General features: G+C 41.3%; 1 protein-coding gene across 1 annotated transcript; it reads left to right on the top strand.

The window, feature by feature from the left end:
- Window positions 1-24,941, top strand: LOC115006071 (carnitine O-acetyltransferase-like). The gene is made up of 14 exons (XM_029428106.1): window positions 1-27; window positions 297-569; window positions 3,951-4,069; window positions 6,844-6,897; window positions 7,752-7,902; window positions 12,649-12,823; window positions 12,991-13,169; window positions 16,743-16,843; window positions 18,089-18,208; window positions 18,991-19,113; window positions 19,344-19,479; window positions 19,875-19,937; window positions 21,423-21,560; window positions 24,717-24,941. The coding sequence occupies exons 1-14, from the start codon at window positions 1-3 to the stop codon at window positions 24,939-24,941; spliced, it is 1,884 nt and encodes a 627-aa protein (XP_029283966.1).
- Window positions 24,942-27,924: the final 2,983 nt, after the last annotated feature.

Raw genomic sequence — 27,924 nt, 5'->3', positions numbered from 1 at the left:
ATGTTGAGAGTTTACAGCAGAGCTCTGGTAAGTAACACACCTTCAGTTAATTCTGCCTGTTTACAATGTCCATCAATGAACTCACATCATGTGGATAAATGTTAGTTTAAACATTTCTTACCCTGTATTCTTATATGTGTCCTTACCTCCTTAAATTGTTTAAATCCACTGTCTTATTTGTCTTATTCTTCTGCGCTCAGAATTTACTGTCATACATTTGATTATTGTAACTGAACAAATTCACAGTAACTAGTAATCTATATACATGTGTTTGACTTTATTGTTGTATCTCTCAGGTAAAGGTGGTGATGGGGAAGCCCTGGCACTTGGTGAAGCCTGTATCTGTGGTTGCTGGCAGAAACCTGAGCCAGCAGAAGGGACTTCCCCGTCTGCCTGTCCCCCCTCTGCAGCAGAGCTGTGAGCTCTACCTCCACTTCCTGGAGCCCATCCTGGAGCTGGACGAGCTGCAGAGAGCCACAGAGCTGGTGGAAGAGTTTCAGAAAGCAGGAGGGGTCGGAGAGAGACTGCAGAGAGACCTGGAGAGGGTAGCAAGTAATACTGACAACTGGGTGAGCTTTATACACATTCACTGACACTTTCTGCAGTTATTTAGCTCCTATTGGGGTTCTGTTATGAACGTATCTGGTTATTACCAAATTTTAATGACAATTAATATTGACAAAACTATTACAATTCATTCAATCATAAATAGGGGTTGAAAATAACTGGTTCTACAATGAAGTAGGTGCATTTGCTCAAATGTCCATCAGAAGGAATTAATAATCATTGAAATTAATTATCACATTTAATATAGTTATTAGTTACATTAATTAGTATGACTTATTTGTCAAATCTCGGGGCCCCAACTTTGTAACAAAGTAAAACAAAAGACAAGTAATGTAGTCTCATAAAATATAGCATACTATGAATTAGGAAATGTTCAATTTAATAACTATAAACAAAATGATCATATCAATAAAACGTTGAATGATTTAGGAATTCTTTGATCGTAGAAGTTGGCATTACTCACTCTTGTACAACATTAAACACCCAGCATGTATATTCTGAAAAGCATTTATTATTAAGATTTGATAAGATCTACTAAACCTGCAGCTGTAGACACAATTACTGAGACTTTCTGCAGTTATTTAGCTTCTGATTTATTATATCAGCAGCTCATGCGCTCAGCTCTGGGACTGACCTTGGGACACATTATGTTAAGTGAAGGAGAGCAGTTCAGGTAGAATTTCTATAAGATCTCCAGGTTTAGAAAATAAAGCATAGTTATCTTGACTGAATAATTACGTAATTATTTTTATTTCACAACATTTGTATTGAGTGCGGGCACTGCAGCAGGAAGCAGCGAACAGAGGAAATGGGCTGCAATTTAATCATATCGAGCAATTCTGCACCAGCATTGCACTTTCATTAAAAGTGTTTTTTTTGCCACTGACAGGCTCAGATTGTCGTTATAGTTGTTTGACAACATTATAGAAAGGACCCTACTGTGAGGAGGTTAGGCCTTATCCACTTTGTCCAAACCAGCTCAATATTTAGCCAAGACATTGAAAATCTTTTAGATACCACTTAGCTATGTTTTCTGTACTCCAACACACCAAACTCTTCCCGGTACTCCTCTCCCCACTCTCACTCACGTTTCCCTTGTTAACTTTGGCCAGCAAGTTGGCTTATGTGAGATTTCATCTGAATTGTTATCACATTCACATAGAACTGAGATGCATTTATGTTGCACTGAGCCCATAGTGCTGTGGTAAAGGCCCAACAAATAGGAGATACCCCTACTGGAGGTATAACAAGCTGAGAATGGTGTCATTTTAACCATCTGGATCTCTAGTTTTTGAAAAGTGATGTTGTAGTTGCAGCAACTTTGTACAAGATGGTCTATTAACCCTTTGCTTGCTGACACTTAAGAAAAAACAATTATTTCAATTATTGCCTAATTAGATGAATCAGCCCTGTTTATTTTTAGCACTGTTGGTTATAACTATGTATTTCATTGAAATAGACATGTAGCAAATATTGTATGGTGGTTTAAGCTGGTAGGGGGTTAAATGGGGGATATATACCGATTTATGTGATGAACCACCCATGCGTTGCTGCTGCACGTGCACGTTTCAGACTTCAAGTTTTGAAAACACGGAGTATATTCTATTTATGACTTATGTTTGGTAAAAATACTGCAAACCTGTATAAAATTATTTTGGATCACTATTCCTTTATTAACATATTCAAAGGCGTTAGCTTCTACGAAACAAACACACAAACAATGAAGCGATGTTTGTCGGGAAGCCTAATTAAAAGTTACATTATTGATATGGATGACTGATTTCCATTCAAATCGGTAAAAATGGTTTACAACATGCTTACACATAAACGCACGTATAAGTTTGTCTGAAATGCTCACCAAGGAAGGTCAGATATTCAGTACACTTTCAAACTCTAAAATATGAAGAAATGATGTTCCTTGTTTTTAAAGGAAAATCGGCTCTCCCGTCTTTTACTCCATTTTTTGGGGCCACACGGTAGGACTGTGCTCATAGCAGTGTCTATATGTCCACCTCTATTTCTTCATCTTCTTCGGGTTTGTTAATCTGATTTTCTGTACAAGAACAAGAATCTATGCACTCTAGTCCAGCAAGTAGGCAAGGACACTTCCTCCCATTTAAAGTCTTTATCAGTGCAGTACAGATGAGTCAGGTCTCGAACCTCAACTGGAGCAGGTGTATGAGTGAACAACGTCTGAGTGATGCCTCCATCATCACAAGCAGACCAGCCATGGCCTACTGGTTCAATCTCTACTTGGTTTGGGATGAGACTCTGACACCAAATCCGTGTTTGGTATTTGGCGCGAAGGACATGTTGTTTGAAGGAATTCTCCGTAGGGGGAAGCATTGATGCTGACTTGTCTGTCGTCGTTGCAATGATGTAGCACAACTCATCAAGGGTATCAGCGTTTTTTCCCTTCTTCCCGTACAATAGTAGGGCATAGGTGCGAGCTACAGTCACACTGTCGTCGACGTTATCCTCATGGAAGGTCTTTAACTGTGATAGAATGTCTGCATTGTTCACCAGTTTAGAATAGGCAGTCTTCTTGCCTATTCTGTTCAACGAACATGTTGTGTCGCATCCTGTCAGGGCATGGGCAGCAGGGAGACACTCACAAACTGTCGGCCCAAGTTCGTTTGCAATCAGATGTACTGGAATGTAGCGCTCCTTTCCGGAATGCCCAGCATACATATACACATGTTCAGCTAATTGTCCTCTGCTGAAGTAGTAGACTAGTAAGACTAAGACATCGGTATCATCACAACAAATTATGATCCTATTATGGTCCTCTGACAGGCTGCAAGCATGCAGGATCATCCTAGTGTGTGCTTCCTCCTGAGTACTATAAAGATTTTCTAGGGATGACACCTCCCTCACTAAATCCAAGATGATGGATTTCCCGTGTGGAATATCTTCAGCTGCATGATCCAAGATGTAACATGAGATATCATTTGCAAGACTTACCTTGTTGCCTGCTCATCTTAGAAACTTGAGTTCTTCAAACTTCAACTTCAATGAAATACATAGTTATAACCAACAGTGCTAAAAATAAACAGGGCTGATTCATCTAATTAGGAAATAATTGAAATAATCGTTTTTTCTTAAGTGTCAGCAAGCAAAGGGTAAATAGACCATCTTGTACAGAGTTGCTGCAACTACAACATCACTTTTCAAAAACTAGAGATCCAGACAGTAAAAATGACACCATTCCCAGCTTGTTATACCTCCAGTAGGGGTATCTCCTAAAATAGAGCCCCTTTTCAGGTTCAGCCACAGCACTACTAGATATGCATGCAACAGCGATGGGCTAAAGAGGATTTATTATTGAAATTTCTGTGTCTGTGTGTATCTGTGTGTCAATAATTATTTATAACTGTTTGTAGTTAACAGAGCATTGGATGAAGATACTGTATCTAGACTGCCGGAAACCTGTGGTGAATAATTCAAACAATGGGATACTCTTTCCCCGAATGGACTTCAGGGATACACAGGAGTATTTAAGGTAAACATACACACAAGCCTCGATTAGGTGGTAGCATCATGGATCTGGCTGGCATTTGAACATTTTGTGTGAAATGAATGATGTGACATAGACAGAAATGTTGAGTTGACAAATTTAACTCAAGAAGTTGTAATGAAACAGCAGGTCAACGTGAACTCTGAGATATGAAGTCATTATTTGGGCCACAACCTGCAATGTACCCAATCTTAATTTTTTGGCTATGAATATTTGAGCAATGCTAGAGAGTCAAATTTCTAATTATGGAAAATGAAGAGGATTAAATTAAGCATTGCTTTAGCTCCTACAGGACATGGAAGTCATACGCCCCAGCTGTAATCAGCTGGAAGCCTGCTGATTAAATTGTTTTGGTCATACACACCATTCACAGAAAATTCCATAAATTTGACTCCACAACCCCAGCCTTAACTTTACTAGCCCAGAGTCCTAACATGGCTCAAAGTTTAAAATGGCAGCCAATGGCTGCAGTTGAAATGTCTAAACATTTCCTAACCCCTTTTCTTAACATGGAACATGTCATGAGAATAAAAAAGATGTGAAGGAGAATTCATAAGGAATAGTAGAGAATCCCACTGAACTTACACTAGGAAATGTTTCCCGCCAAGATGATGGATTTCCCGTGTGGAATATCTTGAAATATTTCAAGGATGGTAACTCAACTCAACTCTGCCGGTCTTCCTATCTTTCAGCCTACCATTTTATATTCTAATTTTTTTTATTTGAATAAATCCCTCAAAACGACTTCATGAAAAAAAGAGAAAGGAAAGGAGAGACCCTGCCCGGAGGAAGCCCGGGGCCCCCATCTGGAGCCAGGCCCAGAGGGAGGGCCCGACAGCGCCTGGTGGCCTGGTTTGCCACGGAGCCCAGTCGGGCACAGCCCGAAGAAGCTACGTGGTGCCTCCCATACATCCATCCTGTGGGCCCACCTGACTCATGGGAAAAACCGCTAGGGTCGGCTGCGTTGTCACACGGGTGGCAGTGATGGTCAGGGACCTCGACGGACCAGACCCGGGCAGCCGGTCTACATGTGTTTTGTGGATCTGGAGAAGGCGCATGACCGGGTCCCCCGGGTGATACTGTGGGAGTTGCTGCGGGAGTATGGGGTGAGGGGGTCACTTCTGAGGGCCATCCAATCCCTGTACACCCAAAGCGAGAGTTGTGTCCGGATATTCTGTGGTAAATTTCCAGTGAATGTTGGCCTCCGCTAGGGCTGCGCTTTATCACCAATCCTGTTCGTGATGTTCATGGATAGGATATCGAGGCGTAGTCGTGGAGGAGAGGGGTTGCAGTTCGGTGACCAGAGGATCTCATTGCTGCTCTTTGCAGATGATGTGGTCCTTATGGCATCATCGGTCTGTGACCTTCAACAGTCACTGGATCGGTTCGCAGCCGAGTGTGAAGCGGTTGGAATGAGGATCAGCATCTCCAAATCTGAGGCCATGGCTCTCAGCAGGAAACCGGTGGATTGCCTACTCTGGGTAGGGAATGAGCCCTTACCCCAAGTGAAGGAGTTCAAGTACCTCGGGGTCTTGTCCGCGAGTAAGGGGACGATGGATTGAGAGATTGGCCGGAGAATCGGAGCAGCGGGGGCGGTACTGCAGTCGCTTTACCGTACAGTTGTGACGAAAAGAGAGCTGAGCAAGAAGGCAAAGCTCTCAATCTACCGGTCGATCTTCGTTCCTCCCCTCACCTATGGTCATGAAGGGTCATGACCGAAAGAACGAGATCACGGGTACAAGTGGCCGAAATGGGTTTTCTCAGACAGGCGGCTGGCGTCTCCCTTAGAGATAGGGTGAGAAGCTCAGCCATCAGGAGAGACTCGGAGTAGAGCCGCTGCTCCTTTAAGTTGAAAGGAGCCAGTTGAGATGGTTCATCATCTAGTAAGGATGCCACCTGGGCGCCTCCCTAGGGAGGTGTTCCAGGCATGTCCAGCTGGGAGGAGACCCCGGGGAAGACCCAGGACTTGGTGGAGAGATTATATCTCCTCACTGGAGGATGTGGCCCGGAGAAGGGAAGATTGGGGTTCCTTACTGGAGCTGCTGCCCCCGCGACCCGACCCCGGATAAGCGGTAGACGATGGATGGATGGATGGATGGATGGATGGAAATCCCATGGATATGATTGTTTTGAAGGTTGATTTGGGTCATTTGAGAAGTTATGTTGTGGCATAAGTGTATTTTCAAAAATCATATTAAGGAAGCTTTATTAATTAATTTATTTTTCAAGACAACTGTCATTGCACATTGTCACTGTGTCAATGCAGTGACTGCATCCTGAATTGAATAAGTTTGAGTCGACACCCCTTATGTGCTTCAGTTACCACCAGACGTTAATAATTTCACTGTAACTGTGTGCGACTATTAGCGCAGATCTTTGTAAATTGGAACGTTTTTGTAATTAGGCTACTTTTCATGGAAAGTTGCCCATTTTAGCTCCAAATTAATGCATATTAGCTTATTTAAATACAAGGAAATGGCACAGGAGCACCAAGACGCTGTTTGCTTGAAGCGCAGATAGACAGAAAAAAGACTGAAAAGAGGGAGATAGAGGGGACGAAATGCAGCAAAGGGCAACTGCATGGATTTGAAACTGCATCGCTGGTTAAAGACTCAGCCTTGGTACGTGGGGCTCGCTCTACTAGGTGAGGTACCTGAGTGCCCCAAGTAATACCTTTAACCTTTGTGGAAGCACAATACTAAATTATTGGAGTTCCTTTGTTTAAAACATTCAAATGAATAACCACACTCTCTGTTTAGGTGTGCTGCCAGATTAATAGCAGCTGCATTGGAATTCAATACAATGATTTGGAGGTGAGTATTGAACTTAAAACATTCTCCCCTCAGGTTTCATCTTTGTCTGTCATGATTTATTGTTTTACACACACACACACACACACACACACACACACACACACATACACACACACACACACACACACACACACACACACACACAGTTCTGAGGAAATGTAGAAATATGGCGGTGCAACATGCCCCTCTGTGGAGAGGAACTGCTCTCTATGTAGATATGAAGGGCTCATTCTAAGCTAACCACAACACAACGTTTCTTATTTTTAGGTGATTAAAGACCAATCAAAACATAGCTATTAATATTATATTCCATTTCTTCAAATACATCCCCCTAAATAGTACACACTGTCTCTTTAAGAAATACATATAAAATCAGTTCCCTGAAGAATTTTAATTTAGTTTTTTTTCAATGAAATTATAAACCAAGTTCAGATATTTGTTCTCCGTCTTTATAAGAACAATCATCTGTGTATCTTTGGTTTGGATCAGTTCTAGGATTTGTATTTTGAACCAACATCTATATGTAAAACTATTACAAAATTACAAAACCCTCATTAGTTTTAATTTAAAGATTTAAAAGAAATATTGTGTGTGCATCAAACGCTCTAACAAACTGTGAACTGACTGTATCAGTACTACCTTTTTAATATATCTTATTATGTAGGTGAATCAATAAAGGTGTATCTTATCTTTAAAAAGACAAAACTTCAAAGAACTAGGCAGAGCTACATTACTCAAAGTAGTGCTAAATATCCAGTGAATGTGGCAGCTTAAGTGATATCAATGGCCAACATTGTAAATGTTATTTATTGGCTAGTATAGTAGTAATTGTCTAATATTTGTATGTTTTGCAGTGAGATACTACCAGTTAAGTACATGAAGGGGAAGCCACTGTGCATGAAGCAGTACAAGCAGGTGATGTCATCCTGCCGAATCCCCGGACTGAAGACGGACTCATTATTGTTCTCCACCGGAAAACACATCACTGTAGTACACAACTTTCAGGTGAGTAACATTACTTTAATACACAACTGTCAGGTGAAGATCATCACTGTGGTACACAACTGTCAGGATGTGTATAAGTCTCCCAGTATCTGCCTGGGAGGGAAACAGTTGATCTTAAGCAATATTTCTAAGGTTGTAAAAGGCAGTTTTAGTCAAATTACTGAGCCAGCAGAAGGGACTTCCCCGTTTGCCTGTCCCCCCTCTGCAGCAGAGCTGTGAGCTCTACCTCCGCTTCCTGGAGCCCATCCTGGAGCTGGACGAGCTGCAGAGAGCCACAGAGCTGGTGAAAGAGTTTCAGAAAGCAGGAGGGGTCGGAGAGAGACTGCAGAGAGACCTGGAGAACAGTTGATCTTAAGCAATATTTCTAAGGTTGTAAAAGGCAGTTTTAGTTAAATTACTGATGTGAGATTCCAAATTCAAATCAGGTTCTAGAAGTAAATCAAGGTTTTTTTGCAAGGGGCTTGGCACTTGGCGCCATGGATTTTAAGTTAGTGCACCGCATCTCTCTCTGGACCTTTGCTCTGATAATAAAAAAAACCTCAGTCTTATCTTTGTTCGATTACAAAAAAAAAACATGACATCCACCAGTTGATATGATCAATGCATTGAACCAGTTTATCAATAGGGCTGAAGTCTCTGGGTGATAAGGAGATGTACAGTTGTATATAATCAGCATAGCTGTGTACAGATAAGATCTAAAACTGTGCCAGATATACCAACACACTTCTGTACTCTGTTAATAAGGATGCCTTGATGGATCAAAAGTGGCGCTTAAGTCTAAAAATACTAATATTGAGAATTTATTCATCCATGTTCATTTTCAGGTAATTTACAACTTTAACTTTACCGCACCGTTGTGACAAAAAGAGAGCTGAGCCAGAAGGTAAAGCTCTCAATATACCGGTCGATCTTCGTTCCTACCCTCACCTATGGTCATGAAGGCTGGGTCATGACTGAAAGAACGAGATCACGGGTACAAGCGGGCAAAATGGGTTTTCTCAGACAGGTGGCTGGCGTCTCCCTTAGAGATAGGGTGAGAAGCTCAGCCATCCGTGAGAGACTCGGAGTAGAGCCGCTGCTCCTTTACGTTGAAAGGAGCCAGTTGAGGTGGTTCGGAAATCTAGTAAGGATGCCACCTGGGCGCCTCCCTAGGGAGGTGTTCCAGGCACGTCCAGCTGGGAGGAGACCCCGGGGAAGACCCAGGACTCGGTGGAGAGATTATATCTCCTCACTGGCCTGGGAACGCCTCAGGATCCCCCAGTCGGAGCTGGAGGATGTGGCCCGGAGAAGGGAAGATTGGGGTTCCTTACTGGAGCTGCTGCCCCCGCGACCCGATCCCGGATAAGCGGTAGACGATGGATGGATGGATGGATGGGTGTCTCAGTGCTGTGGCGAGGACGAAAGCTGTATTGAAATTTCTGAAATATAAAGCTAAAATTAAGGTCATCAGTTAGCTGTTTGATTATAACAACATTTAAAAAACCTAAAAAACAAAGGTTTGAAATTGACCTGAAATATTTTAGCTCAAGAGGATACAGGATACCTTTCTTTAGGAGGGGTTTCACAATAGCAGTTTTCAGTGGCAGATGGAAAAGGCCAGTCAGCAAGGAGTGATTGACCTGGACTATCTTTTCTCCAACGTTGGTTGTTTTTTTAGGGCGGGGAGTTCCTTATCTGCTGCATCAGCTGGTCAAGTACTTTCCACAAGCCGTCTAAGCTTCTTTAGTCTAACAGATGAAACAAACAAAATAAATTCACAAAATGTCAGAAAAGGAAATATTTCTACACCTGTGCTCTTTATTAAAACAGAAATATATATCTGTAAGACACCTTCATTCAAACTGGAAAAAACTAACTCAAGACACCAAACTCATTCAAGTTTGAATGAAGTGCAAGGAAAGATCATTTCAGTGTGATCTCATTCTTTCAGTCATTATCCAAAAGTAGAGAGTCAGATTACATTATATTACAGGTAATTTAGCAGACACTCTTATCCAGAGCAACTTGAACATTGAACTGAGTACAGGGACAGTCTCCCTGGAGCAACTCAGGGTTAAGTACCTTGCTCAGGCAATGGTGGCCGCCTGGTATTGAACTCCCAACCATCTAGTGTTTTGTTTGGAAGGCGTACCACTAGATCACTAGGCCACCCACCCAGATTTGGAATGTATATCACCAGTAAGTGTAATGTTCTTAATTTGGAGTCAGAGCTTCTATCTTGAATCAATCCAGTAAACTTCTTGATTATCTCAAAGCATTTATTAAAGTGATATGTAAGCATAGAAAATACACACGGCCGTGAACAATTCTATTTCACTGATCCACAGACCACATTTAAGTAGTTACTCTGTCTCTCAGCTTAACGGAATCGCCTCGTTCAAAAGTTACACATTCTTCATATCTTCCTTCGCTGGGACGTTGTCCTCTCCCATTGGTTGGCTGGGGCCAGGTCCTATTGGCCCCTAAGCCTATTGGCCCCTAAGCCTATTGGCGTGTAAGCGTGTCCACGCCTCTTAGCGCAGATGTCCTCCTTGGGATTCTTCAGTCGCCCTCTTGTGGAGGAGCATACCTCTAGCATGTTTATTCTCTTAACAAGTGGACAGCCCGCCGTACATTTCCTAATAAAAGAATAAAATTGAGATGAAAATCAAAACAGCGGTACAATCAGCTCCTCAAACTAGCAAGCACACTCAAAATCAAAATCATAACGTTGAGCCCACTTAACTATAAAGCCTCATAAATATCCTCTTTTCAGCAATATTTAAAAATAAAAACGCTCCTAAGCCATTGCCAGATGTCCACACATTCGTCTCCGGTAAAAAATATATCCACCGTGAACAACGTCACATCGATAAAAGCCCATGAACAGCTGTTGCAATCTGTGAAATCAGCTGATCGATTTTTAACATTGTATGATCATAAACAGTCATAACTTAATATCTCATGCGCTCATCGCGGTTCAGACACTTCTTGGTTGTAGACTCTTAGCGTTAGATTTACGCTTCATTTGAGCCAATCGGGATTACATAGGATTTTTACAACCTTCATGAGCCAACGAGTGTCAACTTGATAAGGATGTCCCAGCCCTCTTTTTTTGTTACAAGCTGAGCCACCAGCAGCTCAGCCTCCCGGTGGCGCGCGCATCGTATTGACAATGAACGCCTCGTTTGTTTTTACAAAATAAGTTATTTTCAAAATTATATTTATTTATTGTTCAGAAGAAAATACAAAAGAAAGATAAAAATATTAGAAAGAAATGTCTTTATACTTCACTTACTGTGTGATTACTACTAACAGGGAATATGGGTATATAATAGTTATTTATAAATAAAAATAATATTTTATTAATAAATATTATAATATGTACACATGCACAATTTGAGTACGCCTGGTGTTACTCTTAGAAAAATATGTCTAATAAATTAAGTTTTTTTATCCCTTTTATCTGAAGTTTTACTTCATAACACTTGGTTCTATGTTTTTATTGTGTTTTCCAGTCCCTACCTACCAGCTATACCTATCTTCGGGCATCTTTTTCAACAACAAATTTCAGGCAGTGTATTTTCAGGCCACTATTACTCAGTGCCAGAAGCACTTGGAGTGATTGTTCAATGTTTAATTTTGCAAGAACAATACGAGAGTTATCTTTTAAATGAGACCAAAATCATGCAGCTGGTGCAAATGGTTGAAGAGCAGCTTTCAATTTACTTTGGGTATGTCGTTTGTAGGTATTTTCAGGTAAATTCCCCCACCCTGTTAGAGGTTAAATTACCATTTATTTACCTGAGCAGTGAATACACTCAGTACATAATACTTCTTGACAGTAGTAAACAAATATGTCACGGTAGCAAAAAGGTGAGGACTCAAATGCAAGACGGCAGACAAGGAGATTAACAAAAAGAGGGCTTTATTCCAAAAGCTTACAAAATAACAAAAATACAAAAGGTAAACAGTAAACTGAAAAGACAAACCAGGATGACACGGGGAAGCACAAGGAGACATCTGCAAGGGTGACACTTAGATGACGATCTGACAAGGAACACTGGGAAAGACAGGGATATATACACACAGACACTGACGAAGGGAACGAGACACAGCTGGGGAGAGAAGCTAAAACACAAGGGCAAGGTGAACGGACAAATAAGGAACAAATCAACAATCACAGGGGGCAAACACACAGACAGGAAGTACAACTAGACGTGACATAAGGGGGCGTGAACACTTCAAAACAAAACAGGATATACAAAAATCAAGACTGTGACAAAATACATATAGTAGTTAACTATTACAAATTGTAGTAAACTAATACATATTAGTTTTTCATCTGCAGGCTCAGCTCCCTCTTGACCGTGCTAGTTCGGTACAGTCATCGGCATCGCTGTTGATGGGGAAAAAATCCACCGGTTATCATACTCTTACCCTCACTCATGAACAAGACATATAGATTTCTGAACTACCACACCGGCCTAAATGCAAAATAGACCATTGTGTTTCTGCCACAGGTAAAGTTGGGTTATATGGCATGCACTGTACCAACGCAGCTACCAAGGCACTCCATTTTTTGTGAGTCTTAATGTCATTTATTGAAGAACACTTTGCTAACCCGGGATCCCAGTGAGATTTATTCGGTCTAGTAATTTAATTAATTACAAATGACAACAAAGTCATTTCAACACAGAAAACCTGAGGCTTTGTGGGCCCCACAATAGGGCTTTGTCATAATGTGTGTCCTCTCCTTGGATCCAGTTTTTTGTGCTGGAGGTGTACAACAGTGATGGGACTCTGCTGACGATAGATCAACTCTGTGTTCAGCTGGAGAGGATCTACAACTCCTCACTACAGACCGACATGGAGCCTTTCGGCATCCTTACTACCGAGAATCGGGACAACTGGAGCAAAAGCTACATGAACCTCATCAAGGGTGAGAAGTACCAAGTACCTAGTGTCAATCAAATACAGACATGCCCCTCCACCGTGTGAATAACACCTGAAGTGTTTCCTGGTAAATATTGTGAAAATTGACTGATTTGTTAAACTTTTGTAGTGAGATTTTATAATAACATGATGTGAATGTCCATTATGTGTTAGATGAGACCAACAAAGCGTCAGTGTCGGCTATCCAAAGCAGCATCTTCAACCTGTGTTTGGATGGAGCGATGCCCCCCTTGTCTGAGGAGATGTATCCCAGCAATGCTTTACACCAGATCCTACATGGAGGAGGCAGCCAGTGGAACAGTGGAAATCGATGGTTTGATAAAGGGATGCAGGTGATACAACAGAAATGCAAATTGTACATAAGTTCACTATACCACAAATCAGGGCTATTCAACTTCATTAGCAAGTGGGCCGAATAGGAAAATCACTGGGGGTTTGTGGGCCACACAATACTTGTGTTAATAGTTACTAATACATGAAATGAACTAGTCACGTGCATCCCCTTTTTTCACTTTAATTGTATCACCTTAATTCATTACAGAAAGCAACCAGTCCATTCAAAAGAGTAGGAAAGCTGTGGTTACAAGGCTTCACACAATAGTGCAAAAAATGTTGCATCTTTAAAACCAAGGAGTCATGAGTTGTTTTCCCAGCGTCCACTAATGTAGAAAAAAAGATGAATATAATAAAACAGTATTCACCACATTACCAGTAAATAGCCCTATTTATAATATCCTCAACCCTTACAAGCATACATAAGGTGCTTTGAAAACAAGTCCATATCCATACAATGAAATACTAAATGCAAATAGAACATAGTAAAATAGTAGCATCAGACTCACAATAACATACATATCCTATACATTTTTACAATTTAACAGTAAGTAGGCTTATTTGAATCGTAAAGCAGATCTGTCTTTGCATTTACATTAAGAATGCATTACATGCCTGAGTCAGGTGATGTACTCCTATAGAACTAACAAACATATCAGACTTCTGTCATTCTGAGCCTGAGTTTTCACATTGAACAGGTGCTCTTTTATTAAATGATATGCATCCTGTTTATGTGCACGTTTCCGTGTTTACTGCGTTACTTTGCGCGTTCACATTCTCTCCTCTGCTTCGCGGGGCTCAGTCAGTCAGACACAGCGGAGAAAAGGAAAAAAGAGAAATAAAAAAAAAGCAGGGCTGCTATCGAGGCTCTCTCTTGTTCCGGGTAAAAGCGACTAAAAGCCACTTGACTCCGTTAAATTATGCTAACGGTCCCTGTTCTTTCCTTCTCCGTTCCTCTGAGCCCACGGGAGCCGTGACTTGACTTGTAGTGTCGCTTCCCGGTGTATTCTTTCATCACAGAAATACATTTGTAGCACGATAAACACACCAGTTTTTTACTTGTTGCGGCTGGCAAAGTAAATAAATATATGTCCGTCCATTTGCTCTGGAAGTGAATATTTTCAGAATCAACTCCAGGTTTCTTTGGCTTGGAGAGAGACATCTTTAAGTGTGTTGTTAGCTTGCCGAGCTAAAGTAAGGGAGTGACTTTCTCTATGGCCCGCCAACCTAATGTGCAGCGTGAGCTTGACTGAGCCGATGGCAGGTGTGGACAGAATGCGTTTTTTTCCGGACGCCGCTGCAGCTCGGAGTGGAATGGAAACATCTGCGTTTTCATCACATTTGGTGTGAATCAGGCTTTAGTTTTATTTATGCTATATATGCCAGACCGATTTGCAGGCAACCTCTTGCGGGCCAGTTCAGAAGTTCAAAAGTTCAGAAGGGCCGTATTCGACCCGCGGGCCACTAATTGAATGGGCCTGCCATAAATCAATGATGTTTTCTTGCGCGAGTACTGGGGAAGATATCACTAATCGCTAAGTGTCAATAAGCAAGAAACCAACGACAACCTGAAGACATATTTTTCTCTCTTTTTTAAACTGTCTCTCACTCACCGCAACATCAGACACAGAAACACATACATTAGTTAAGATTATCGTTTGAAACTGCACACTAAAAATGTTCCCTATGAACCTAAGAGCTGTGTTGTCTGTGTTGTCTGGAGCATCTTAAGGTCTCCCAAGGCAAATTGGTCTCAGGTGAGGGGCCAGACTAAGAATGGTTCAAACGACCTCATGAAACAGAGGGAAAGAGAAGGAGAGACCCTGCCCCGAGGAAGCCCGGGCCCTCCCTCTGGGCCTGGCTCCAGATGGGGTGGGGAGTCACTTCTGAGAGCCATCCAATCCATGTATGCCCAAAGCAAAAGTTGTGTCCAGATACTGCACTTCATCACCAATCCTGTTTGTGATATTCATGGACAGGATATCGTGGCGTAGTCGTGGAGGAGAGGGGTTACAGTTCGGTGGCCTGAGGATCTCATCGCTGCTCTTTGCAGATGATATGGTCCTGATGGCACCATCGGTCTGTGACCTTCAGCAGTCACTGGATCAGTTCGCAGCCGAGTGGGAAGCAGTTGGGATGAGGATCAGCACCTCGAAACCGGTGGATTGCCTACTCCGGGTAGGGAATGAGTCCTTAACCCAAGTGAAGGTGTTCAAGTACCTCAGGGTCTTGTTCGCGAGTGAGGGGACAATTGAGCAGGAGATTGGCTGGAGGATCAGAGCAGCGGGGGCGGTATTGCATTCGCTTTACCGCACTGTTTTGACAAAAAGAGAGCTGAGCCAAAAGACAAGACTCTCAATCTACCGGGCGATCTTCCTTCCTAACTTTACCGATGGTCATGAAGGTTGGCATAAAAGAACGAGATCGCGTGTACATGTGGCCAAAATGTATTTTCTCAGACGGGTGGATGGCATCTCCCTTAGAGATAGGGGGAGAAGCTCAGCCATCCGTGAGACTTGGAGTAGAGCCGCTGCTCCTTTGCGTTGAAAGGAGCCAGTTGAGGTGCTTCGGGCATGTTGTAAGGATGCCACCTGGGCGCCTCCCTAGGGAGGTGTTCCAGGCATGTCCAGCTGTTAGGAGACCCCAGGGAAGACCCAGGACTCGGTGGAGAGATTATATCTCCACACTGGCCTAGGAACACCTCAGGATCCCCCAGTTGGAGCTTGCGGATGTGGCCCGGTAAAGGGAAGTTTGGAGTTCCCTACTGGAGCTGCTGCCCCCCGCAACCTGATAAGCGGTAGACAATGGATGGATGGGCACTAAAAGTGCTGCTGGACAAATTCAAACTTCTCAGAAGTATTTTACAATAGAAATGTCATCAAAACACTGTGGTGACATGCAGCCTGACAGTGTTTAAGACTCTTCGCTCAAAGAAAATCTAAAAAAATGAACAGGCTATAGTCTCAAAATCATCACTAAACAGCTGAAATATCAAAATGACCAAGTGACCAAAATAATACACTGTCAAAAAACCATTACATTCGGTCATTCAGGCTACAGTGGTGTATGTAGGGTCGATGTTACATCACATGTAGTACTGGTAAGATAATTTGTTGTTAGGTCTAGATATATTTACTGCTTAGTCTGACTCACCAAGTCTATCTCCACTGACTATTTTGCAAGGGTACCGTCGCGGCATCCTGTGCCTAGCGCCGTCCAAGACAATTGTGATTGGATTAAGGAAAATTCTGAGAAACGAGAACAACAGGGGAACTCCATGCACTATCATTAGGTTCAATAGATCCAGTTGGAGCATGTGCTCTACCTCCTTCTGGATTACTGGCTCTTATGAGGTGGAAACAGATATGGATATTGTTCTATTGACGCCTAAGTAACGAATCTTCTAAGTGTCCCTACTTGTCAAAGGACACTTAACACTTGCTAGCAAAAAATCCTAACCCACCTAACCCATGACAATAACTTGAGTAACACACTCAGAAATAGAGGAACAAACAGACTCATGAGGAGTTTGGATGTAATGCTAATGCTTGTTTTGCGTTTCTTTTTTTCAGTTGATCATAAGAGAAGACGGGATAAGTGGTTCAAACTTCAGTCATGTTGTAGCTGATGGTATAGTCGCAATGGAAGTCGGTGATTATGTCGCAGCATACTTGTAAGTAGACCAAAACTAAATGAGCTTCTGTAGGTAGAGGTGCTTTAATGTTGTTATCACATGATAGAGAGTTCAGCAATGAGGCAAAATGGACACAAACACTTTAAAATCAATCACTCTAAAACAAGTGACGGAGGGAGGCAGTGCTGAGTTCCTCTTTGACAGCAAGTAGGGAAGCCTCAGTTGAATGACCTGCTTTGAAATCAGACTCACACACAGCCCATTGTTTGTGTATTTTCTCCATCCTGCCCTGGTTGCTTACCAATTGAGACATCCTCTACCAGCCTGACAACGTCCGGGGTTGTTTAGCATTTCCTTATTGCTCATCATTTCTTTGGTCATCTTTGACTCAATAAACCAACACATCCTTGTCCATTTGTTCTGAACAAGCTGTATGTTGTTGATCCAAAGGTGATGATGCATTCAAGCACTGCATCTATTATTGTATGATTAAAATACAAACAACCCAGAGCATCTTTTTCCTGTAGTCGGAATTACGATGGATTCATACAGAACTTTCTTCATCGCTAGTGTGGATATAGGTCTGGCTATGCAAGACTATTTATGATTAGACCTACAGTGAAGGGAACATGTACAGGATAAATAATAGCCTCCCAAGACCAATCCTTGGGAGACTCCACGTCATGTTAATAACCCTCTCAGAGGACTGTGCTAGATAATCTGTCAAGAACTATGGAGGACAGCATAAAGTAAACACTCTTTACTGCACCTCTCCTCCCACTGCGGCACACAGCAAGTCACCAAAATACCAAATCAGCACAAACATAAGAAAGAACGTCACTGTTCATCTGGAAAATGCCACTTCACTAGTGCAGAGCTTTGCTTTTCGCTGTTTTCCTGCACGTAAAATCATATTTAAATGACATATATGCATATGTTGAAATTGTTGCAGTCAAAGAAGTTGCTTTAAAGTAGCTTTAATGTTTTGGATAAGGCAGACAGGGTCTGGTTAAGCACCAGTGTTAAATAACCAACTATTTCTGGTCCCTCCTAATCAGACATTTAATTCAACATTGTCCTAAATCAATCTGCAGGATCTTGGATCCAGGTATTGTTTTATGATCATTTCAGATCTTTCATTTTCTTCAGGCATGTCAGCAGTCAGATGTGCTGGTATTTCTATGTATTTGTATGAACCACAGTTAATAATGACTTTGGTTTTTCATTTAATTCCATTATGTGTCATCCCTAGAACAATTTATGTCCTCTTGTCTGTGGAAACAGGAAAAAGCCACAGGTGATGCAGTCCTCAATGGAGCCTTTACCCGTGCCTCGGAAACTACACTTCAACATAACACCTGAGATCAAGAAGGATATTGAGGAGGCCAAGCAGAACATGGACATGTGAGATCAGCTTTCAATGATAGTTACATAGACACCCAGTGACCAGAAAAATAGAAACTCTTAGGGAAAATCCAGAGGAAGATAAAGTTATTTCCAATTCCCTGCATTGCTATGTGAAAAACTAAATGCAGAAGCAACTAAATTTTCACACTTAAAATACACAGACTGCAGATAATGGGCTTAAAATGTTACCTAAGAGACTGAAAATGCGATCACTATCACCAACAAAAACATTGATATTGGATCTGTCAATATTGTTGTAGTTTTTTTTACATCTTTTCTTTTTTAATACAGAGATCTCAAAGATAATCAATACATTCAAGGATCATTTATTGTTATTCTTCAACACAGGCTTGTAAAACAAAATGTAGTTGCAGCCTAGTCCCATTTACACGTCACCACAAAAACAAGACAAAACTAAAACAGCGGTGCTTTATAAGAAATCTGGCAATTCCACATAGCTCTGTTCTCTTCCTAAGGAGTGTGTTGCTCTCCAGCGTCAGGCAGCAAAGTGAAAAGCTGTCATTTCAGAAATTCCTGAGTCAAGCGACACAATATGACAAACTAATATACTAGAAGTAACCCGAAGTGAGTTTTTTTAAAGTGACCAATATCTGACATCTGTGTAAGCACCAGGCAGTCTGGCTCTATTGGTTGGCATCTTAAAAAAATGATATTATATATAATACATTTATACTTAGCACGTGCTTCTGTAAACCTCTGTGAAATTACCCAAGAAAAGTCTAACTATCCAGGAATGTCTCCAATGTCCACTACCACAGACTGACCCAAGACCTGGATCTGAAGACTTCAGTATTTGACCACTTTGGGAGAAATTTTCTAAAGGCCCAAAAGATGAGCTCTGATGTTTTCTTACAGCTAGCGATACAGCTGGCCTACTACAGGTGAGAGGCTGAAAAGGCATGTGGAGATGGACTGTGTGTGCAGGCTCCAGAAACTGGAGTAATGGATAAAAAATGCTCCCAGCAAAATCAGACTGGATAAGTATTGAAACATTATACTCACCATGTTTGCAGAGCTACAGTATTTGTTTGACTAGGCAAAACAATTCATGGCTCTGTTTGTTGGAACAGTTTGTTGAAAACATTTCTCTCCTTTCTTTTTCTTTTGTCAGGACGTACCAGCGGCTCTGTCCAACGATGGAACCTGCCACCCTGCGTATGTTCAGACTAGGCCGTCTATGTTCAATCAATTCAAACTCACCTGCCTCAGCTGCCTTTGTCAAGGCCTTTGATGACAACAAAATACAGGTCTGATAAGACAGAATTACAAATGCAACTCTTATATAATGTCGCTCTATTAAATGAGTTTGCTACTCAAAGTTTATCTCTTTTATGAATAATCATAATAATTATAAAGGGAATGGAATTCTAAATAAAATTTCTCATAACACTGAAACTGTTTTAGTATATTGAGTAACAATCTTTAATTAGAGCGGATGCTTGGGATGTTTCTATTTGAATTCAATGTGATCTCAGCTCAATATTTGGCACAGTTGATCATGATCTTAAAAAATGTGTTGACATCAGCTACAATGCCTAGGGTTGCTTTAAATCATACTGTTGCTGCGAAGCAGTAACGCTAATAAACACTTACTGACTAGTGCTGAGTTGTAACATTCCTGTCTTTTTCCTGTTTTGCACAGAACTCAGAGAAGGTTAATTTATTGAAGAAAGCTATGGAGGCACAGAGATGGCACACTAACATGGTGAGTATCATTTACACTACCACTCAATACTTAAAGTCAGGGCTTGTTATACACATTATGTCCCTTTACACTATCCCACCTAATTACTTATTATTGTCATTTAGATGACACTCTTATCCAGAGCGACTTACAGTGAACTAACTACAGGGACAGACCCTTCAAGCAACTTGGTTACTTGGTTAAGTACCTTGCTCAGGGCCACCTCACATACACTATATGGACAAAAGTATTGGGCCACCTACACATTACACCTACAGGAGTAGAGGAGTGTGTCTGTGGGAATTTTTGCCCATTCATCCAGAAGAGCATTAGTGAGGTCAGACACTGATGTTGGACAAGAGAGCCTTGCTCACAATCTCCGTTCTAGTTCATCGCAAAGGTGTTCAATGGGGTTGAGGTCAGGGCTCTGGTGCCTCGGCGACCCTGCTGTGTAACTTTACGTGGTTTGCCACTTCGTGGCTGAGTTGCTGTGGTTCCTAAACGTTTTCACTTTGCAATAATACCACTTAGATCGTGGAATATCTGGGAGAGAAGAAATTTCACAAACTCACTTGTTGCAACGGTGGCATCCTATTACAGAACCACGTTCGAATTCAGTGAGTTCTTTAGAACGATCCATTATTTCACACAATGTTTGTAAAGGCAGACTGCATGGCTAGGTGCTTGATGTTATACACCTATGGCCATGGGACTGAACGAAACACCTGAATTCAATGATTAAGACAAGTGGACCAATACCTTTGTCCATATAGAGTATATTCTTGACTATTTTCAAACTCCTGATCAATTTCCCCGTAAGAGCTTGTTTAAACTGTTCAGAAAATACATTTGATTGTTACTGTGTAGGTTACATTGTGACCTTGGTTCACCATTACATATTCCATATGTGCGGGGTAACTCTTTAAGATACCCAGTGAGGAGATACTGCTACCCTCAAGCCCAATCTGTGACATCAACTAGGTCAAGGCCCCGCAAGATAAAAAGGCCAAGCCTAAGAGGCATAAGGGCTTTCTGAGTTCTGTCCGCAGAAGCAAGATTGACCCAGGGAAAGCAAAGAAAAGACTCTGCATGACACAAAGGCCAAACTTACGAACAGTGGTCAGTGGTCAGCCCGCAAGTCGCTAAACTCACCAAGGTAAACAACAAATCGCTCGAAAATGAGCATGTAGCTCATAAGGCCTAGTAATTTGCTGATGAGTCACAACCGGTACTCACGGAAAGAGCAACTGTCAGGAACATCTTAAAAAGCATACACCCGCTGAATCATGTCCATAACCCTGTGGGACAGCCTTCGACTGGGGCCTTCCCACATGACTAATTAATAATTTAATGATGAAGCAAATGCATTTAACACACTTGTTATACCTCTAGGCCACACAATGAGTTTTGGTGAAACTGTGTTTGCAAGAAAACTCCACAGGGTACTTTAATACTACTTCTGGTGATTGACATTGCAAACAAAATGAATTGTCTCCATCCTAACAGGCAATCAATGGCCAGTCCATCGAAACACATTGGCATGGTCTTATTATGATGGCTATTCAGGAGAACATCTCAATGCCTGACATCTTCACAGATACGTCCTATACAAAAGCCTTTGACTACGGAATCTCAACAAGTCAGGTAAGGACCAGGGTTGAAACTGTGACGTAAAGTAAAAATTATACTTTATTGCAACTAAACATAGCCAAGCCCATTACTTTAAACTAAAAATGGTTAACTGGTTAAACATTCTCATATTTATCTTAGTACAGGGGTCTTCAACCTTTTTCAGTCCAAGGTCCCCCAAACTGTTGTAGGTTGGAGCAGGGACCCCCTGCTTCAAACGAAGGGGAAGGGGGGGGCGCTGTCAGAGTTCTGTGCGACGGGGGGTGGGGAGGATGTGGATGTACAAAAAACCCTGGGGTCGCGGACCCCCTGTTTAAGACCTATGTCTTAGTATGTATACATTATATATATGTTATATATATTAGGGCTTTCAAATTAGTGTGTTAATTTCGATAAATTAATCACAGAAAAAATAACGCGACAAAAACATTTCCGCAGATTAATCACGCTCTTAGATGCCCCTTGACCCTTTACGTCAGGCCTATTCAATTAGCGGCCCGCTGAACTTTTTTCTGGCCCGCAAGAGGTTGCCAGCAAATCGGTCTGGCATATATATCATAAATAAAACTAAAGCCTGATTCACACCAAATGCGATGAAAACGCAGATGTTTCCATTCCACTCCGAGCTGCAGCGGCGTCCGGGAAAAATCGCACTCTGTACGCACCTGCCATCGGCTCAGTCAAGCTCACGCTGCACACTGGGTTGGCGGGCCATAGAGAAAGTCACTCCCTTACTTTAGCTTGGCACGCTAACAACACGCTTAAAGATGTCTCTCTCCAAGCCTGGAGTTGATTCTGAAAATCATCACTTCCAGAGCAAATGACCTGACAAATATTTATTTACTTTGTCAGCCGCAACAAGTAATAAACATGGTGTGTTTATCGTGCTACGAATGAATTTCCGTGATGAAAGATTACACCAGGAATCAACACTACAAGTCAAGTCACGACTCGTTTTCTGTCAGATTTCCCGTGGGCTCAGAGGAACGGAGAAGGAAAGTACACAGTTAGCATCATTTAATGGACCGTTAGCATCATTTAATGGAGTCAAGTGAATTTTGGTCGCTTTTGCCTGGAACAAGAGAGAGCCACGATAGCAGCCCTGCTTTTTTTAGTTCTCTCCTCTCCTTTTCTCCGCTGTGTCTGACTGACTGAGCCCCGCGAAGCAGAGGAGAGAATGTGAACGCGCAAAGTAGCGCAGTAAACACGGAAACGTGCACATAAACAAGATACATATCATTTAATAAAAGAGCACCTGTTCAATGTGAAAACTGAGTTCGGAATATAAAAGAAAAGTGTAATTTCTCTCACTGCCTCTAACAGGCTCAACATGACAGAAGTCTGATATGTTTGTTAGTTCTATAGGAGTACTTCACCTGACTTATTTATTTGTAGTGATTCATTGACAAAGTATTGTGTGGCCCACAAACCCCGAGTGATTTTCCTATTCGGTCCACTTGCTAATGAAGTTGAATAGCCCTGCTTTACGTCAACCGACGCGGAGCGGCCACAGTAGCCTTGTCAACATGATGGAAGTGGATGAGTAAACGTTACTTGGCCCAGTGAATGGACAGTTTACATTTAATAAACTTCTGGATGTAACTGTTGATGCACCGCTCTGTGCATTTCCTGAAGCAAAGAACGTTCGAACCATCGGAGAACTTCAAGCCTGAAATATCACCTCAACGCAAAGCACTTAGCAGCTAGCTCGGAGCTAGCTAGAACCGCCGCTTATGCTAAAGTGAGCGACCCGCCTCGTCATACACTCTCGATCAGGCATTCAAACGCAGAATGAGTCGGTATACCTGTGACACATTAACAACTCCATCGCGAAATGGATTGCAATGACAGGCCAATTTCAGTGGTAGAGGACAGGGGTTAAAGGGGGCTTTACAGATGGCGTCAAATGACACAACTTTTAAAGATATTGTTTATTGTGCAATGAAAGGTGTTATGCCCAATTTGAGATTGCTCTTATGGTCTGTGTTGTCTAAGATAACTGTGGCATACAAGATATTGGAGAAATAGTATTGAAATAAGACATGTTGACCTTTAAGTTTAAAATGCCTACTCATTGATTCACTTATCTTCCAAAAAAACATTTGAATATTTTGAAATGCTTTTCACAGCAAATTGATATATGCGATTCATTTAGATTAATTAATCAGAAAGCATGTCATTAATTAGATTCATTTTTTTTATCGCTTGACAGCCCTCCCTAATATATATATATATATATATATATATATATATATATATATATATATATATACACAGTATACAGAGAATTATATATATTAGGACTGGGCGATTTTTCACAATCAATTACAAAAATACATTGATATTCAGAATTGTATTACCCCGGAGAACAAGTGGCAGCTAAAAAAAACTTGCCTACAATCCTCGCGTAGAGTGTAGTAAATGAGTATACATATATAGTGTAGTAAGTGTTGAGTATTTTGGACAAAGACCCAACAGTGGGCTGTTACGTTAATATCTGAAATTTGTTAATGGCACAGCAGCTGAGACAACTGCTATGCGCAAACACAAGCATTTCATAGCGCGGCTTCAAGACGGCAGCAGCAGCAATACAGCTGTTTACTTTTTGTCCCCAAATGCTTCTGGTCAGATAAAAAAAGAGCAAACACAAAGGAAGCTTCTCTATTTATTGACCTGGGCCCATCCATACCTTAGTGTGAAAATGTCTGCCTCCATTTGGGGTGGTGGGTGTAACCAGCCGATCTAAAAACAAACATGCACAAAAACGTGAAATTTGTAGTTATAAGGAGGTGCGTTAATTCTGTGTAATATAAGAAGGTAGATTACGTGATATCTTGTTATAATAAGAAAGGTTCCTTGTTAAAACTGAATTATTTGGTACTTAGTTATAAGGGAAATGCCATTATAAAATGTGTTGTTAAAACATGATTAGGATCTTGTTAAACTTTTGTATATATTGTCTCTCTCTCTCTCTCTCTATATATATATATATATATATATATATATATATATATATATATATATATATATAATTAATAACAAGAATGTTCTATTGGTGACAGACATATGTGGCCCCAAAAGAAGATTCACTTTGCAAAAACAAATAGCAGAGTTCTCAGTGCTGCAACAATAACTAACCTTTGCTTTCTAACTTCTGTCCCTGTTCACAAGGTAACATCCAAGAATGGATGTCTACCATGCTGTGGCCCTGATGAACCCGGTCTAATCGATATATTATACAGCGTTATGGACAATCACGTTGATTTGGAAGTGTCCTCTTTTAAATCGTCTAACACCTGTAAAGAAAGTAATTCAGATGCAATGATCCGAGGTATGGAAGATGCATTGTACGACATGAGGACCATGCTGGTACAAAGTTCAGGAGCCAAATTGTGAAGCTAATAAGACTTAAAGGTTCAATGTGTAATTCCGTGCCTCCTACTCCATAGAAATAGGGAGCAGTATTTCACCTCTACCTTTTATACGGGCAGAACGCATTTATATTATTTATGCATTATTTGCGTCAATATTCATTGACAATCTGATTGTGAACTCATTATTTAATAACCCAGAATGTGATTATGGTGTCTTTTGAATACATTTTTATTAGGCTTAATGTTTCAGGGAAAATACGTAATTCATATGAAACCCAACACCCAGGGATGATCAGCCTCACATGTGACTGAATAGAAATGACGATAAATAAAAATGTAAATGTAAAAGGTTTTTCTTGCTGACAGACATACTCTTTGACTCTCTGAATTTAATTGTATCTATAATAAAATATAATGGGAGAAATAACATCATGAAAAGAAAAATCTTTCTTATAAATGGAGAAAGTTGTTTGTGATCCGTTTTGTTGTTTAGATCTACAATTAACAGATTTTTATCTAGATGGTAAATCCGAAAACAAATACAATATAAAACTTTAGAGTGATGCACTTGAGTTTGATCTGATATCTGTCGTCATGCCGGTATGAAACTCCAGTGATGTTGAATCAGATCAGTCTGATCAGCTGCAGCGTCCAATCAGTAACTGATATCCACTGAGGGGGGTCGTGTCGGCAGGTAAAAGACTTCTGTGAAGGCTACTCAGGTGTATCCTCGCTCATCGCTCCTCAGTGATCGCTCCTTGCTGCTCAGAACAGAAATAAGGTCTTTGGGACGGTCTTCAAGATGGCGCACAGAACCACTTCCGGTTCAAGCGAGGAGTTAGGAAATGTCAAATAAGAGATTTGGAATGTACCCCTTGTGTATTTAGTCAGTGTGCTTTCCCTCTTTCAGTGTCTGTTTGTTTGCTTTGGTTGCTTGTCATTTCAAGTGACCCTAAGCCTCAGCAGCACAACGCCCCAGAGTTTTAGCTAGACCCTGGGGCGCTAGCATCCAGCCTGTCAGCCTCGTGCCCAGCAACCCCAATCCTCAGCTTCCCAGCAACCCTAAGTCTATGCTGTCCAGCTCCTCGCGACGTGGGCCCAACACCTGCTCCTGGTTTTAATGTTATTATTCTTCCAAATATTTCCTGCGTCTCTGATCTGTTTCCCATTTTTAAGTGTTGCCAGGACTTTAAGGTATTTTCCCTCAGTTATGAGCAATGCATGTAGTTCATGGAAGGCCAATGAAGCATGCAGAGCCAAATCTCTCAATATTCAATATTTTCTCTCTCAAAGAGTGGTCCGCGGACCACTGGTGGTCCGTGAGCGACCGCTAGTGGTCCGTGAGTATATTGGTAGGATGTCACATTTGAAATGAATATATTATAAGTTTAAAGTGATTCTCAAACAGTTAAAAAATGAATAGTATATACTAGAGTGTAGCATAGATGTATGGACATAAACTCAGTAATAAATGTAATTTACGTTTCATATGATGTGTAAAATCTATCAGCATTCACCGCTTAAATCGCATATGAACGAAATGCTTGTTGTATTTGTATTGTTGATTTAATGTGTGAACGAGCGACATAGAGAAGGTCACATGAAGCTCATTATTAGGCTGTCATTTGTAATATACTGTTGGAGTGGTGAGCAGGCCTATTGTGTTTGGATATTTGGGGAGTTAGGTGGTCTGTGAGTGTTTTTTTATTGGTTAAGTGGTCCTTGGTCTGAAAAGGTTTGAGAAACACTGCTCTAAGGCATGCTCTGAAAAATGAGGATGTCAAAGCTGCATCCACGTGTTTCACTGTGTTTGTGTGTGTGTAAGCTCCAACTTATACCACCATATTCTCCATACTTAGTTGATGACCCGTTTCTGGACAACGTTCTTGAATGAACATATACATAATGAATGTAGGAATGTTTGAATGAATAAATGATTGAATGATTTGGGTGTGTTTCAAATAATTCCTGCTGAACAAGCATTCGATATTCATTCACGCATCACACAATTCAAACTAGATAAAGACACTGTGCGTTCATTGGCATTGTGTTAAACTAAACATGCAAAAATACTTCTACACTAGCGACATCTGCAGGCTGTATCATACCCAACAATACCAAACTGTTAAACACTGCCAACATTTTGATGTTGAACACAGACAAAACTAGTTATTATACTTGGCCCCAAACACCTCTGAAACGCATTTTCTAATGACAGAAGCTCTGGATGGCATTAACTTGGCCTCCAGCACCACTGTAAGGAATCTTGGCGTCATCTTTGATCAGGATCTGTCGTTTAACTCCCACATAAAACAAATCTCAAGGACTGCCTTCTTTCATCTACGTAACATTGCAAACATAACATCCTGTCTCAAAATGATGCAGAAAAACTAGTCCATGCATTTGTTACTTCAAAGCTGGATTACTGCAACTCATTGTTATCAGGTTGTCCCAAAAAGTTGCTTAAGACTCTTCAGTTGATCCAAAATGCAGCGGCACGTGTATTGACAAGAACAAGGAAACAGTGGAACCAGCTTCCAGTTTGTGTTTGGGAGGCAGACACCCTCTCCACATTTAAGAGTAGGCTAAAGACTTTCCTTTTTGATAAAGCTTATAGTTAGGGCTGGCTCAGGTTTGCCCTGGATCAGCCCCTAGTTATGCTGCTATAGGCTTAGACTGCCGGGGGACACCTCCCTGCTCTCCCCTCCTCTCCCTCTCTATCTATGCATTTATGTAAATGTGTGTTACTAACTCAGCATCCGGGGCATCCTCTTCGGAGTTTCTATGTCTCTCATGGGGCAGGTTGCCACTGATAAAGTTTACGTCAGGATCATAAATCGTGACTACGGCTATTGCCAAAATTTTCATGAAAATGAAGGTTTTTCCTGGTTGGGTTAAAGGGGCAGCAGCTCAAATAAGGAACCCGAAACTTCCCTTCTCCGGGCCACATCCTCCAGCTCCGACTGGGGGATCCTAAGGCGTTCCCAGGCCAAGGAGGAGATATA

This window comes from Cottoperca gobio, unplaced genomic scaffold (genome assembly GCF_900634415.1).
Source record: "Cottoperca gobio unplaced genomic scaffold, fCotGob3.1 fCotGob3_459arrow_ctg1, whole genome shotgun sequence".
NCBI classification, from domain to species: domain Eukaryota; kingdom Metazoa; phylum Chordata; class Actinopteri; order Perciformes; family Bovichtidae; genus Cottoperca; species Cottoperca gobio.
Note: the sequence above shows the minus strand (reverse complement) of the source record. Positions and strands in the feature narration are given on the sequence as shown.

Coding starts and splice junctions, on each gene's coding strand:
- LOC115006071 (XM_029428106.1), top strand. CDS start 1: ATGTTGAGAGTTTACAGCAGAGCTCTG. Junction 4,070..6,843: donor GATACACAGGAGTATTTAAG/GTAAACATACAC, acceptor CTCTCTGTTTAG/GTGTGCTGCCAGATTAATAG. Junction 7,903..12,648: donor CTGTAGTACACAACTTTCAG/GTGAGTAACATT, acceptor CCTTGGATCCAG/TTTTTTGTGCTGGAGGTGTA.